At 33.4% G+C, this 16977-nt stretch overlaps 2 protein-coding genes across 2 annotated transcripts; one reads left to right on the top strand and one right to left on the bottom strand.

The window, feature by feature from the left end:
* The first annotated feature begins 9528 nt into the window (after positions 1-9528).
* LOC145158599 (uncharacterized) lies at positions 9529-10365 on the top strand. The gene has a single exon (XM_079077473.1). The coding sequence runs from the start codon at positions 9529-9531 to the stop codon at positions 10363-10365; it is 837 nt and encodes a 278-aa protein (XP_078933599.1).
* A 3633-nt stretch (positions 10366-13998) lies between these two features.
* PGGT-I (Prenyltransferase family protein) lies at positions 13999-16571 on the bottom strand. The gene is made up of 11 exons (XM_079080805.1): positions 16248-16571; positions 15861-15936; positions 15697-15755; positions 15439-15578; positions 15289-15344; positions 15123-15199; positions 14971-15016; positions 14750-14874; positions 14612-14679; positions 14455-14542; positions 13999-14369 (listed from the first exon to the last, which is right to left on the bottom strand). Exons 1-11 carry the CDS (start codon positions 16449-16451, stop codon positions 14235-14237), a joined length of 1074 nt encoding a protein of 357 aa, XP_078936931.1. The 5' UTR covers positions 16452-16571; the 3' UTR covers positions 13999-14234.
* Positions 16572-16977: the final 406 nt, after the last annotated feature.

Here is a 16977-nt window from a genome sequence, read left to right as displayed (position 1 = left end):
ATATAAAACATTTATAAGTTTATAATGGTTAATAACTAAATAACAAGTTATGAAAATCTTAGTAACCTATAAATTTATATCTAAAATGTTAATTCATATATATATATATATATATATATATATATAGAGAGAGAGAGAGAGAGAGAGCTAGGTTCAAATGTGGATTGACATCTATTGTGCGGACGTGTGGACAATGATATTCTGTGAGAATGACAAACAAAATATGTTGTTTGATAATGTGAATACGTTTAATCTTACATAACTATTGTCATTATCACGCATTTTCACCAATTAAATCGTCTATAACATTATTATAGACTTTTTTATTATTATTCACATTCTGTCAGAATGTTGTCAGGATGTTTATTGAATAGTATTCTGTAAAAATAAAAATGAGTGAAAAACGATGCGTGAGAACAAAAATGAATAAGAATTAGTGAGAATGAATGGAAATAGCAATAATTGTGTGAGATTGAAGGTATTCACATTACTAAACAACTTATTCGTTTAGTAATTCTCATAAAATAGCACTGTCCACACGTCCGCACAATAGTTGTTCATCCACATTATAACCTACCCTATATATATATATATATATATATATATATATATATATATAGAGAGAGAGAGAGAGAGAGAGTGAGAGAGAGAGAGCGAGAGAGAGAAAGAGTTAGGTTCATATGAGACCATCATATTTTATGAGACATTGAGACGCAATCTTAGTCGTTCATTTTGGAGATAAAAAAAATATTTTTACAATGACAAATAAATGAAAATTTATGATTTTTTTAAAATATTATTTTCGTCATTTATATTATTAAAAAAAATAAAAAATAAATAAATAACGTTGCCATTTTTTTAAATATATGTGAAATATTCCAATAAAATATTAAACTCTAAACATTCAAAAAATGTAATAGATTATTAGAATATTCTAACAAATCTAACAATTTTAGTAGAATATTAAAATATTTTAACATATCTACCAATTTTAGTAAAATATTAGAATATTCTAACATTTTAAAAATTCGATTTGATTATTTACAGTGTAATATTCTAATAGAATATTTCACATATATTTTGAAAAAACGGTAATTTTTTTATTTTTTTTAATTTTTTTTATTTATTTATTATTTTTTTGGATAAACTAAATAACGAAAATAATATTTTAAAAAAAAAGAATTTTCAGATTTTTTCTTTTATTTTGCATTTTACAATTTTTATTTTTTATTTTTTTGATCTTCATGATGAATGGCTAGGATCGCGTCCCCATGTCTCACAAAATTAGCATGATTTCAAATGAACATCTACCTATATAGGGGAAGCTTCAATTAAGAAAAAAAAATGAGAACGAGGGAATGAATCCGGACCACTCATTTCGAATCTGCCGCTTAAGCGCTCCAACGTACCGGGCCGGCGAAACGGATCATATTCATTTATGAATGCGTATGAATAAGTGTATTCATATATTAATACGTATATTCATATGTGAATAAGTATAACGGAAGTGATTATTCATATATGAATATGGCAGCGGTGGGTGGTGGTTGGTTGTCGCGGTGGTGGTGGTGGCGAAGGTGGCGGTGGTGGTTGGTGGCGTTGGTGGTGATGGTTGGTGGCGGAGGGGAGGTGGTGTATTCATATATTAATACACTTAAGTTGGTGGCGCAACGTACTCAAAGGTACGCCCAGCGTACTCGGTTAGATGACACTTTTCCATTAAGTGCTTATTCTCTTATTTCATCCAACACTCAAATCTAGACCCATAACATCATTCTAAGTCATAAAGTTCCCACCTTTATGACTTTCCATGTCTAGAAAAGGTCCAAAATCCAAAACCCTAACTTATAAATCCATTAAGACATCATAACTCTTGCACGGAAGGGATATAAGGACTAAGATAACATTTTTATGGTTCCTAATAGCTCCATAATGGATAAAGTTTCCAAATTTATCCATTAGAATGGTCCAAACCACAAAGATCTAGTCTTTAAGTCTCAAAGAGACCAAAAGTGCATCTTTTTCAACTTAATCCATTAAGTCCAAGTCACAATCTTTAGATCTGAACCAATATGATGTTTAGATGGATAAAGTTTCCAACTTTATACATTACAAGGTCACAAACTTTCAAGATCTAAACTTTATGCACTAAAGTGACCAAAAGCTCATAACACTCAAAAATAGTTAGATCTAACAAATGCATCATCAAGATTCAAGCTTTATACATCCACAAGAAAGATCAATGTGAACAAGGTCTGGATCTACAAGCTCTAATACAACTAACACTTCTCCAATGAGTTCCTTCTTCTACAAGATGCACCAATCACACTCCAAAGCACTCAAAAACACCTTCTTTAGCTTACAAGGCTCAAACTAGGGTTAGGGTTTCGTGGGAAGACGTTGGAGAGGTGGAGGCAGAGAATGGTAAGGGTTCTGGGGGAGTTAAGGAGCTTAAATAGGGCTTAAAACCCTCAAATTAGGGTTTGGGGTATAATCGCATACGCCCAGCGTACCAGGTTGATCCCCCGCGATCCTTCTTGCCTAGTACGCCCAACAGACGCGGCATAACCCAAAATCGTCTTAACTTCAAACGGTCGTAACTTTTTCATTCTAACTCCGATTTTCGACGACCTTTATATCCATGGAAAGGTATTGAAGATCCCCCACAATATTATCTAGATATCTTGGACTAAAATTTCTCAAACAAAAATACATATTTCATGAAAGGCCCTGGCCCATGATTTTCCCTTTTTACCCTTTGGCCCAAAACACAATTCAAAGGTTAAGATCTCGCAACCATCATTACTTCCTTCTATAATTACTAAACTTAGTCTCCTTAAGGCTCAAATCCTTTGCACAATCAACTTCCAGGCCACGACCCTGAATCACAGAATGATCCAGAACAGGGTATTACAACTCTCCCCCATTTAAATTATATTTCGTCCTCGTAATCATTCCTTACTATCTCCTCTGCCAAACCAAACGATCATGTATGAACTCCCTAAATTCCAAATAAGGATGGAGAAGTCATCTCACTCCGATGACCGCCTACCCTTATTGTTGTCGAACCCAAATTAACTGAAATCACAAGTCCTAACAAAGAATGAACCTCAACTTTGCCCTAAGACAACGAGTGTTCGACCGCTATGCCTGAAACTGAAAACCCTCATCGATGTCTGACTCCTAGACAAACAGAACCATTCCAAACCGTTCCCATAGTGACTCAACTTCATAACCCAAACCACACAAACCTATCCGTCCTGAACAAATTTACGGATACCCGAAACATATACGCCCTGACCACTTACCGGTACCAAAAAAATCCTTATCGAAAACAATATCAGCTCCAGACTCAAAACTAAACAGGTACGGGCGGTCCTGATCTATCTGTCAATACGACTCCATCATTCATTCACCCCCGATGAAGGACAACTCAACCAACCAATGCACGAACGTTCACCAAGTCTGCTTCACCCTATTGATGGGTACAAACCGAACCGAGTTCTGACATCACATTCTGCCCCAACCCAGCCTACGATTTTCCCAAGTATTACAAATGTTAAGGCCCACTCACAACCCTTCACCCAAACTTGTGATGATCTAATCATCATAGAGAATGCCACGAGCCAAGTCATAGACTTCCATCACTATTACAACCGCCTACCTACCTAGTGAATGTTACGGCTGGTCTGCAGTCTTACAACACTTCCACAACCGCATCATATCCTAGTGAATGCTACGGCTTCTCCGCAGTCTTACATCACTCCCACAACCGCACACTAACCCGGTGAATGTTACGACTGCTCTGCACTCTTACATCACTTCCACAAATGCATACTAACCGAAAACACTGCGTGTCAAAACCTCGTCCTACCGGACTCTATCAAGTGTCCGGGTCGTGCTTCAGACACCAAAGCATTCATCACAGTGGCGGAGCTTGAACAATTAACTAGGGGGGGGGGGGCGAAAGTATCATAAATTGAAATTAACGTTCTTAAAAAAAACAAATTGTTTTCAACAAATAAACACCAAAAACACCTAAAACAATAACCAATAACTCATTTAACAATTAACAGTTGATTCAATCAAAATCAAAATGAAGGAACAATTGATTCAATCAAAATCAAAATTAGAACAATAACCAATAACCCATTTAACAATTAACAGTGTGTGAAAACTGAAAAGTGAAACCAAATCAAATTGACAAATTGACAGCCAAATCAATTTTATAAAAATAGTCTAAGGTTTTCATCCATTTTTGTTTTCAGTTTTGTTTGAAGCATAACAATTAACAAAATCAAATTTTGTTTCTATTCCAGACTTCCAGTTTGGTGTCCAGTGTCCTACTATCCTACAGCTTACAATAAATAGACTAGAAGAGCTCAACAAATCATAATTGAATACTGATAAATCAAATTGACAGCCAAGTTAAAAAAGAAACTCTAACTCCTAATTTGGAGTTTGGACCGAGAGAAAAGAGGAGTCAGGAGATGAGGAGAAACTCGCAAACAAACAGCAGCAACAGTGCAACACAACATTCAATCAGAACAAATAAATGAAGAAGTGGAGAACAAGAGAACTGGAAAAGAAAGAACAAGATTCGAGATCGGGGATTCCATACCTAATTTTTAGACCGAGAGAAAAGAGGAATCAGAACAAAGATGTGAGACCAAGCGAGTGACTCAACAGCGACATCAGGCAGCAGCGATTCATCGAACGAGGAATTGGGGAAGAACAGATTTTGATTTTTGGACTATTTCTTGGAGAATTCGGACTATGCTTGCTGCTTGGAGTCTGATTCGGGAGGGGCCAAAGCCCAAGTTTGAAAATAAAAGGCCTGTAATTAAATTTTTTGAAGAATAATCCCTATTTCTAGCCCAAAAATCAGGGGGGGCCACTGCCCCTCCTGGCCCCATAGATACTTCGCCCCTGATTCATCAGACAAGAACAGGCAGAGAGGTCCTGTAACAGTGAAGATCTCGACGGGACTGTACACATACATCGAAGATAATGATTTTCATTGCCATGTAATTCAACTCTAATAACATTATGATTTCAAGAAAACGAATGTAACTTAGTGTTTTAAGTTAAAGGTTTTAATCGGTTAATCTGGTTTCAAATGAAAAATCTCTTTGTAATTTTTTAGGACGTTACAAGCCGAGACCACCCTCGCCCATAACAAATTCTAGTTATGTAAAAAACGCCAATGTAATTTAAACAGAAGAGCACGATTGAAAGCCATCAAACTCCCAATCCCAAGACCACCAGCTTCCTTAGAAAAAATAACTCGGTTCCTAGAAATCCAGTGTAGTTTTCGTTCAGGAACATCTGCTCCCCAAAAAAATCTTGCACATAAGGATTCCAAATGCTTAAGAAACGATTTCGGCACCTTATAAATCGACATATAATAAATGGAAATACTACCCATAATAGCCTTAATCAAAGTAAGGCAACCACCAATCGAAAGCAATTTAGCTTTCCAAGAAGATAACTTCTCCAAAAACATGTCAATCAAAGGTTTCCAAGAAGCTATTATATTCATATTACCACCAACGGGAACTCCAAGATACACAAAAGGTGTCCATATAGCACTACACCCAAGCATACCAACAACTGACTGAACAGAGGTGAAATCAACACCAATCCCAATTAACTTACTTTTCATCAAATTAATTTTGAGACCCGAGGCCATCTGAAACACTTGGAGAATACATATAATATGACACACATTCTCCACCTCTCAATCACATAACAGAATAATATGACCCCCTCCACCTTAAGTGTCTTGCTTGAAGCTTGTTATTCTATTTCATGTATACATTCAAGATTACCTAAAGGGGTGTGTACAATATTTCTGATATCTCCTATCCCTAATCATTTTTTTTCAAGATTGCCTAAGGGGTTGAATTCTCAATGAGGTAATCATGCACGAGACGGTCATCTGCAACTTCAGGATCTCTATCTATCCGGATTATTATCGCTATTTGTCTGCTTGAACTTGCAATTTGTTAAAAAAATATAGCTTGAGCAATTGTTAGAAAAAACGTGAGCGTTATATATGTCTATTATAAAATAAAGACATGTCGTCGAACTTGATAATGAAAGATAAAGTGTTACACGCATATGTATTATCAAATGAATCATTTGAAATTTGTGTTTATAGGGTTGACAATCGAGAGAGAATTGATAATCTTTTTGTTAAAAGATAAGAAGACTAGATTGGTTTTCATAGAGTGTTTTGTTAAAAGATAAGAAGATTATAATGGTATTCAAAGCTCTCGGCACACATACTCGGATTAGGGTCTCTCTATTTTTGTATCGATGGGACGAAAAAAATTTCCAGCTAGTACTGCCCTCTCGACTTCTTCCCGTAGCCAGACCCTCCTAAGATAAAATGACTATCTATTATTTAGAACAAATATATTCAAAAATGAGTTGTAATTTAATTAATTTTGTCCATGGACAAAACACACACCATAGTTTCATTGATATGACAAAACGTGAAAACTCATCGTTTTGCTTGCCAACATTATCCTTTTCTCATATCATATAATCATTTAAATTGATAACTATTTTGATGATTTTGCTAATTTTTTTAACTATTTTTTTCGGAAATGATTGATCAGATTAAACATATATCTCTTTTTTTTTCTTTTAACTTTATAATAAGCCATATTATTGTAAATGTATTATGAAAGAAGGAATGATTTAAAAATATAAAATACAAATAATTATGGAAGAAAGACGGAGAAAATAATGAGGGGCGAGTCACCGTCAGTGCCGGACTGCCGTCCTTAACAAAAAGGGCGCCAACTTTCTTTTGCCTTAATAAATATTAAATACCGTCGCCAATGCCAACCGCTGGATCTGATTATTGCGTTTTAACTTTCAACACGAAAATGAAATGAGGTTATTTTGTATCATTTCTTGTTCTAAAACTCATGCCAAAAGAGCATATACTGACATGTGACATACACCTTAAAAGCATTTGCTAAAATTGACCAATACTTGGAAAAAATATTCACCAGTCTAACAAAAACATTATGCAATATTTTTTTACATATAAAAACCTTTTTGTATTGCTTTTTGGTTGAACCACATACCATAATCTTAATCCACCATAAAACTGAATATGGGCTTTAATTTTGACATTTTCGGTTCTGCTATGAAGATTTAATCCCGGATTTTTATTTAAATCTGGTAAATTTGCTAATAATTTGTATTAGTGGTGAAGATGAGTAATGGTTATGAAGAAACATTAATGTGAATTAATGTCAAGAAAATCAGTCTTTGTTAATCGCAAGAAAAATAACAAAGAACGGGATCCGGGTTATTCCGGAAAAAGAAACTATTTGAAAATACGGATCTGGATTCTGGACTAATTGAATCTATTCATAACTTCACATGGAGTCATGGGCTAATTATATTTATAATAAAGCAACTAAGACATTAGGCTTCAGCCCAATAATTGTGCAGGCCCAACAACTTTCTCCCAACTCCAAAAATGCGTGCTTTTGAACAGTTGAGGTGTAGATTGTTCAAGACTTGAGACTTGAGGTGTTGATCTTCTCTAATTATTAATATTCTTAAGTTTCTATCGATTCGAAATTGTGTAATAAATTTAAAGTTTCGGATTGTTGATTGACACTTGAAATTTTGATACTCGGTATTTTGTAATTTAATTCAATTTAAAAAAATTAAAATTTATAACGTTTATATTAGACAAAAATTGGTCTCTTATCATAAATCCCTAAATTGTTATCTGTGGGTTACAATTTGGTTAAGACAAAAATTACGTACATTTAGAACATGCAGGTGCAATCTGCATTTATTGTTTTAATTACATAGATGGTAAAAACTCCTTATTAGAGATTTATATAAGTATTGTTATGGATTAATGTTTTAAAAAGTTAAAAGATATTATAAATTTATAATCAGTAAAATGCATATGAATGTGAGTACATATATTTAAGATCTTTTCATGACATTATCTAAGTAATTTCTGAAAGAAAAGCAAGCATCCATATATATATATATATATATATATATATATATATGTTATGTATGGGTGAGAATTTGCGTAGCATGTGATGCATCATCTCGTATGCATAAAAGTTTTGGTAAAACATTCGTTAAACCTAGCTATATGTATATCGTTAGCATTTACAGTTATAAGTTGTAGACGATATCACATGGGAGCAATGTGCATAACCTACATGCCTAACATACCGGCAAGCAATGATGGTAACAACACATCTTGCAGCTACGGTTTTTGTAAACCAAAAATCATTTTTTTTTTGTACAATAAACCCGTTATATGTGACATAACTGCATTTCATCTTTATGTAAAAATTAGATTGTTACGATGAGAAATGTTTTTAGTAAACAAACCTTGTAACTGGCTAAACGCTTAGTTCATCCATTAATATAGAGATATAAGCTTTGAGGAAGCATGCATGGTAGAATTACAAGACAAATAATATGTATATATCATAACGTCTATCTAACAAATAAAAAGGTGAAAAGTAAACTAGAATTACAAGCATTTGTGAACATAGTTTTCTAAAATTTCCGGTAGTTACTAAAGTGAATAAGTACAATGAATTTTAAAAAATAAATTTTGGCAACGACTGACAGTATTGAATGATACATCACTTTCTTCCTTATGTGATGCCATGTGATTTAGTGTGCATCCCTTTCTCTAACCATAAATTACTCTTTTCTGGATTTTTCATGCTTTTTATCTACTATTTCCATACATCATTTATTCCTCCAATTAAAATGCGTGCATTATACAAAAAAAAAAAAAAAAAAAAAGTATAGTTATTACAAAAAATATCGATAGTTGTATAATTGATTTTGAGGCAATAAAAACAATATCTCAAAACGTGCATTTTGCCATTTTACATCGTCTGAAATAAAGCATACCCACCAGCCAAATACTGAACGATACTCGATTCATTTATTTAGTAATACAGTTTGGCAAATAGTAGCTCATTGATTAGATAATTAATAATCTCACTTTCAAATTTCATAAAAAGAATATTTGTTATCTTCTTGTCTTTATGTTATATCACAAAATTTGAAAACAAGAAGCAGACAAATTGTAGTCATGTGTGTTGGTTTGCTTTTTGTGGGTATAAAGTGAAAAATATATATATTATGATTCATGAGTTTAATGATACATAATCATTTAAGAGTTTGATTTCGAGTAAAAAAGGCCACACTTTCTCTGTTTTCAGCACTGTGTGCTTTTGTAGATAAAAATCCCACTTTAATAGTTTGGTTTGGGGCTATATCCCCTATTTTTGGAGCCAATGTTTTTATGGTCTCACCAAGCTCTTTACTTCTCTTCTGCTCAGATAAAGATAAGGGCACCAAGGCTTCAGTTCTCTATGCCACATTGATCCTGCAACATTTTCCAAAGCTCTCCTGCATACTGCACACCATCTGTTTGTAGAAACTCCTGTGAGATTCATCATGTAAGTTTCTGAACATAACAACAGTTCCATGTGATCTGAAACAAATATGAGAGCTTCAAGTAGTGTCGGAGTTGGTTTGAGTCTCGTTTTTGGGTGTTTACTGCTAGCGCTTATCGCGGAGCTTTACTATCTGTTATGCCGGAAAAAGAGGGTGACGAACACAGAGATTCAAGAAACTTACAGCAGCCCAGCGAGAGAGTTTCTGTACTTGTTTTGTTGGAAAAAGCCTTCATCTTTAACCTCTACAGGGCTAAACACAGACACCCAAGTCCATGAACCACAACCATCGTCATCGTCGTCATGGCTCCGACCACTTGGTGAAGAATACGACGACATGACTATCGAAACCGAGCTTTTGAGGCTACAAAATCTCTCAGGTCCACCGCGATTTCTGTTCACAATCAAAGAAGAAACAAAAGAAGATTTGGAATCAGAAGATAGGAGTACGAAAAGGGGTTCAAGAGGAAGGAGTTTAAGTGACGTTGTGTTTACAGTCGAGACTCCATTTTTCACTCCACTTGCTTCACCACCATTCTTGACTCCTCCTGTAACTCCTAGGGATTCTATTTATAGACCCTTTAGTCCTCTTCTTCATACATCGACTGATGCAGAATTCAACAGGATTTGGGCATCACCACCTCCGAAATTCAAGTTCTTGAGAGATGCTGAAGATAAACTTCAAAAAAGAAAACTGATTGAAAGATTTGGAGTTGATGATTTTAATCATGATGATGATGTGAAAGATGATGAAAATGGATCTTTTATCACACTTATTGTCTCTAAAGAAAAGGATAACATCTCAAGCTCTTCACAGGTACTCCCTTTAGCTGCCTCACCTCCAACATTCAGACCACAATTTTACAAGAATCCAAACTCATATTAGAGTTTCATTAGTGAAACAAAATGGGTTCTTGTTTGTACACATTTTTATGATTAAACTTTGTATGAGAGCTTAATTTGAACTTTTAATTCAAAAAAGCCCATTAGGCCATTACTTATTGATATATTTATTTAGTGATTTACTTGTGTATTTTCAATTTTCAAACCGCAGATACTCATTCTAAAGTAGAATTCTGGAAATGAATTAAAAATGTCACACTTTTCCAAATTCCCATTTTCCAAGAAAAGAATTTCTTGAATCTTTATGCTTAGTGTTTAGTGTAGTGGATAGAGATGATTTTTAGGGTGGTTCGGCAAACCTGTGATCATGTGAAGCTCATCACATCAAAAGCTAAGACTATGGTTGGTTAAACGATATTGGGTGCATATGGAAATTGAAGACACAAACTTCATCCTGAATCATAATACAATAAATCAGTCAGATTTGTTATAAAAGATAATTTATCATGTGCTAAATGTCGTGATATACACTGACTAAAAGTTTGAGTTGATCAACAAAATAAAGATATATGTGATATCAGAAAATAACCACGTTGTACATAGAGCCACTCCACCCCACGACCACGACCGTAGATACATGTCTGCCATGTCATCACCAAGTCTTTTGCGTGGTGAATATACCCGATGGTCTAATGAAGACACACATACACACACTCTAGATCTTTGCATTTTGTTTAGGAACACATAAACGAAATCGAGATCGTGTGTTATTCAAATTCGGGGGCGGGAAACGGGGGAATTTGGGGTCGAGATCGGGGTCCGGGGAAACAGACGAATTCGGGGACGGAGAATGGAACAACTATTTCCGCCCCGTTTAGTCCTGATGACACCCTAGGTGTGCGTGACCGGAAAATTCATAGTCTTCTCCGAAAACTCATGTTTGGTCGGAAAATATGAATTCTACAAGTAGTCAAAACATTTTACATATTTAATTAAGGGATATATGCAGGAAAATACAACTAATTATATATGTATATGTAAAAAAAACCTTATATTATTTTTATATTCAGAAAAACCATTATATTAATAGTTACATTGGAAAAAGACCAAAATACGGGGTTTTAAGAGAAATTGACGACTACAAATATGATTTTGCTTACATTTTTGTTTTTTTAATAACACATTGATGTTAATTATTATAAAAACGATTAGTTAAGGAGGGAAAAATCAATCGTATAATTCCATATGGAGAACACAATCGAGCAAAAGTAATCGAAATAAATGTAAGTTTTGACGTGTGTTTGCATACAATCAAGAAAATATAAAGGATGTGTAAGTCATATCATATTTTTAGTCGGTTTTTTTTCTTAAAAATTTACAATTTGATTTTATTTGAAACGTAAATAATAATATAATTTTAAAACATAAAAATAATATAAAGGTTTTTATGTATATACATATATATAATTGGTTGTGTTTTTTTATATATAATACGTGAAAGCACTTTCTATCAGAAAAATAGTCAGAAGTTATGAGTCTTTTTTTTTTACGCATCTAATGGTCATTGATATTTTGCCATATTACTTTTTTTGATAGTTTAGTAATTGATTATCACTTTGAACGTGGTTTTCAATCTCTAAAATAAATAGTTTATTTTGTGTGTGGGTACCAAGTTTAGGGTAAGGCCTTCTTTATGAGATGGATCATGGGGGACAACATTCTCTTTCAGATTACAAATTTAATCACTCATCTACTAATTGATTGGATTGATGTTGATTAATTTTGTCAAAAGATTGTGGATTCAACTCTCAACTCTCTTTATACTAAACACACTTTATCTACATCAATCTTATTATAATAACTTTTTTATAATATGATCTCAAATTTGAACATATTTTGGATCCAGAATTTTAGTTTCAGATAAAGTGTAACTATCTCTTCTCTTTTGTTTTATTCTCTATCAATTTTCCATTGCTATCAAGAGAGTTTGGTTTCATGTTACTTATAATACTTCTTTGGTCGTAATAAAAGAATTCCATATTAATTTTTATTTTTATTTTTGGAACCAGATGGAAACACAAAATATATACACTCGTTATTATTGAGTTCTTAACTTCAACATGGTTGGATATGGTTATATGATTTTATAATCTTATTGGGCAAATAAAACTTTTGTATGCAAATCATGATATTTTCAAATTTTGTGGCTTGACTTGTGTGTGTGTGTGTTTTCTAAATTAGTAGGTAGAAAGATGAATCTCCATTTGTTAACTTTCTTTTTCAAAAAATAAAATAAAAATATAAAAAAATATTATTTATTTAATAAGAAAGTAAGTTAGGTTACTATTTCTCCTTTTAGACCTATTTTTTTGTAGTACTTAAACTACTTATCATATTTTCTAGCTAAGAAAATATCATACGAATGAATCTATTTTTAAGAAAATATCATATTTTCTTATTAAAAATTACACCGGCTATGGATATTGTAATACATGGAGGTATATTTTATGAAAAATGGTAGATGCCAAGAATGGACCCATAGACTCATAGATTATAACTTTAATGGCATAACCTAAACTAGGTTTTTGTTATAAATGAACCACGGATTTTGGACCATAGGTATAATTCACTTATAGTTCAAGGACCATGTTTATAAAGCACATATAGTTCAGGGACCACTAAACGATTGACAACTGACAAGCCAACAATGATGAATCACACCGGGTGAAAGAACATGATATCAACAGTCAAATACTCAAGAGCAAGTTACCAAAATCACCTTAAAGATTAAACTAGTTTACAACTATAAAACCTTTAACTTCTTCAGTACTACCAAATAGAACCCTATAGTTCTGTTTTATACCTATTAGGCCCATACCATCAAATTATTTTTAACAATATCACATTTAGGTGGGACCTTACACTTTTTGGTGGAAATTTCAAAACCATATTGATTATACGACAAATAATTGTCTTATTTTGTGCACATATGATTGTCTAGCTTTGTTTGCATTCTTGTGAAAACCTCAAGGGGTTGATTGAAAAAAGGGAAAGTTGGGGGAATGGAGTCAGTTAGATTTCATCCCCCACTTTGACTTGTATAGGAAAAGTAATAAAAACAAGTTGGGAATTTGTTTGTGTTTGTAATGAGTTGGACTTTTACCTAAACAACAAATGGTCAGAAAGATAGCCCGTGACAAGGGCACATGTGGAATTCGCCGAAAGTTTACCAACCCCCACATCGCATTTGCAAACCCATTTTACCACTAATTCCCTATTCTACCCCCACTCAATTTTCAAAACATTGTACGCTTTATTTTTCTCATGTAATAAAATCTACAATTGATATGTAGGATTGTTATTCTAAAATTAAAATGAAATTCATGAACAATAATCAACAAAACAGATAGTAGACTCTATCATACTTCGTACAAATAATATTTTAGGACGTGTAATCTGAGTAGAGTTGAATATTTAAAATTTTACATTTTCAAGGTGATTATATAAAAACAAAAAAGTAAAATCAAATAATCAGCTATATTACATAATATGGTACAAAAGATAAAAGTTACGATGTGATATGTTGCTTGAAATCGTTATAATTGAATGTGTGAAGAATTATAACTTTGTACAATAAATAATAGATGAATAAGAGCAAATAAATACACCCGAGTAATTTATAGCAAAGGACAAACCGAAGATCCAAACAAGACCTCATATGTCCAATCATTTGTCTTTTGTGTTGTAAATTGTGATGTTCAAATGTAGTACAACGTCCAACTTCTCATGCATGTGGTACAAACAAATCATTACAACAGTGTCGCTTTAAATAATTCCCATGATTAAGATAATAATAACAATAAAACATTACACAATAAATAACACACAATGACACTGAAAAAGTGCCTGAAACTAGATCATACTTATACCAAATTCTACACTCAGAGAGTTGAGATCAGTCTCTTGTAACATGCTAAATGCTGTAAATCCATAATATGAATGGTAAAGATCCGGAAATTGTCCAGGAAACTTGCTGAATCCACCATACTGTAAAACAAAACAAAACAAAAAGACTAAATGCAAGAAATAGCAACCTAGTTTCATTTATTTGTGTACATTGACTTTTTCGCACCTTGGATTGACATGTGAGCAAAAATTCACGAAGGGTTTTTTCGTCAACAAATTTGTTAGCGCCTAATATCCTTAGAACTCCACCAATCCTAATATTGAACCCAAAAAGAAATTAGATAACAAATTTGAATTCCAAACTTACAGTGAAGTGAACTCACCAAAAAGCATAACACGTGTCACTGGTTTTATTAGGTCTTCCTTGAAACCCTCCATCAAGTGCTTGCCTCTGGAACATGAGAAAGATGATTTGAGTAAAAATGACTGATTTGCCCTTGGAATGGAAAGTGTGGTGGTACCTGTAAGCACCAATCTAGAAGCAATGGAAGATCTATGATGCAAGAGGATGTGGATTGCGAAATTAGGTTGTCTTCAATGAATCCCATTAACCGAAGAGATGCAACAGCACAGTAAGTTGCACCACCTGTGAGTCTAGAAGTAAGAATGGTATTTATGATTAATAAAAAATTCAGTTCTAAAAAAAATAAAATCAAGGAAACAAGATTATTATCATTATCACCATGAGACTCTTGGCCAGGGATTAGTCCAAACCCACCATCATATGACTGCAAGGAAACACCTTCTTATAAGACATAAGTCATATGCATTAATTTATTTTTTTTATTTTTTTTATAAAGTTTAAAATCAGAAATAGAAGGTGAACATATATACCTGACAACTCAATATATAATTCTTGGCTTTCTCTTTATCCATGCCACTCCAATCATCCAACAGAGATGAAATAACAGCTAAAAAATCAAAGTGGGTTATAATGAAATATCAATCCAGAAAGGAATAAAAGATTATCAAGGTAGCAGAAAGAAGCATGGGGGCTTACCAGCACAATATACAAACCTTAAATCCTTTTCTGCCCCTGTATGAATGGGCATGAAACTGACACACAAAGAAATAAAGAAGCAAGAATAATCAATACATGTCATGGAAAAAAGATCCAATAAACCACAAATGTAATAAGTGTTAGGGTTACCTCCCATCAGATTGTTGAAGACATTTCATTGACTTCAAAATTGAAGTAGAGTTGATAAGTGAAAAGTCATAGCCAACTGTCTTCAGTATGGCTAATGCACAGTATGTGCTTGCCAAATGACTGTTATTGGGAACTGAAACCTGTAAACATATACCAGAGTAAGAAAAATACAACTGAACTATAAAAAAATGAAAACTTGATACTTCTTTAACAGGTGAATTCTTGAATAGAATACAAAGTGATAACCTGACTTTGTACCTCATTATCAAGAGAATGAAACTGAGAACTTCTAGAACCATGAAATCCATAGAATTGTCCTGCAATAAACAACCCACGTATAGGTTTAGTGATATCTACATTGTAGTGATGAAAGAGAGGAGGAACATTGTGCAGTTTTAAAGTGGCAAATCCATAATTCATACCGTTGTTTAGTTCGGCTTCATTCTTAGGATGAGCTTGTAACGACAAAACCCAATTGATAACAGCTTCTTTATCGACCTAAATAATCATTAGAAAATATCATATTAATATGCTTGTAGAGTCAATTCCCCTGCAAATCTGTAATCCCACACATGTGTATTAATTAAACACTGGCCACAAGAATAATAGCTTCGGAATGCTATTATTCAGCCAACTGAGTAATTAACTTCTAAGTCAATTGCTATTGAGGAACACTCGGAAACTGAGAGTAGATTACTTCAAGCAACAAATAACCCTAATTCAGCAATATCAGTTCAAAAATCACAACTTTTCACTAATAAACTAGAACAAATGATTACATATCAAGGAAATGGGCGACGAGAGCTCACATGATCTAGTGCATGGAGGATGTGGAGACCGGATATGATAAAGTAAGCAAGTGTAAGACGATTGATCTCTTGACCCTCATATCCTGATGGCAATATCTCGTAATTCATCTGCAGATACATTATGTGTCGATCTCTGTCGAACAATTGAGCTTCTGAGCCTCGATCCGTAGAAGAGCTCCTAAGCAAATCATCATCATCCGCCATTCAGATCTTTCCGGACCGGCGATTGAAAGGTTGCGGCCGCTTGGAACCGGTGGTCACAGCCCCTTGATGTTAGTATTGTAGTTTGGCAGAAAGAACACCGAAGTTCTACAATTCAAAAACTATCACGACGACTTTTGACATTCTAAACCATTAATGTTACAATTAACTTTTCTAGAATTTAATTTAATTAAAATGCTGTTATTGTTTTAATATCAATTATTTAAAACTATTATCACAAAAGCGTTATCTAATTTTGTTGACACTGTCAAAATTATTTTCAGTGAAATTTACCGCATATTTTATCTTTTATACCCGTTGAGATATTTTTCTTGTATATAAATATAAATTTATTGGGAAAATGACTTAGGAGGGTAATTACCTTTTATCTGTGTTCACATATTGACAACTTCTTCTTTTTTTACATAAGAAAACAACTAACTTGTTTTAACTGTTTAAATTACACCAATATTACCGACTAATACTTGTTTTAACCGGTAACTCAAAGGGAAAATGACATAGGAGGGTA

Source organism: Lactuca virosa, chromosome 2 (assembly GCF_052849685.1).
Source record: "Lactuca virosa cultivar CGN04683 chromosome 2, Lactuca_virosa_CGN04683_v6, whole genome shotgun sequence".
In the NCBI taxonomy this organism is placed as follows: Eukaryota; Viridiplantae; Streptophyta; class Magnoliopsida; order Asterales; family Asteraceae; genus Lactuca; species Lactuca virosa.
The sequence above is the reverse complement of the archived record's forward strand: the minus strand, read 5'-3'. Positions and strand labels throughout refer to the sequence as shown.

What these genes read in the sequence shown, in the direction of transcription:
- LOC145158599 (XM_079077473.1), top strand. Translation starts at nt 9,529, where the DNA reads ATGAGAGCTTCAAGTAGTGTCGGAGTTGGTTTGAGTCTCGTTTTTGGG.
- PGGT-I (XM_079080805.1), bottom strand. Translation starts at nt 16,451, where the DNA reads ATGGCGGATGATGATGATTTGCTTAGGAGCTCTTCTACGGATCGAGGC. An exon ending in TGAAGCCGAACTAAACAACG is followed by an intron (nt 15,756 to 15,860) that starts GTATGAATTATG and finishes TGTTTATTGCAG; the next exon opens with GACAATTCTATGGATTTCAT. An exon ending in ATTATATATTGAGTTGTCAG is followed by an intron (nt 15,017 to 15,122) that starts GTATATATGTTC and finishes GTTTCCTTGCAG; the next exon opens with TCATATGATGGTGGGTTTGG.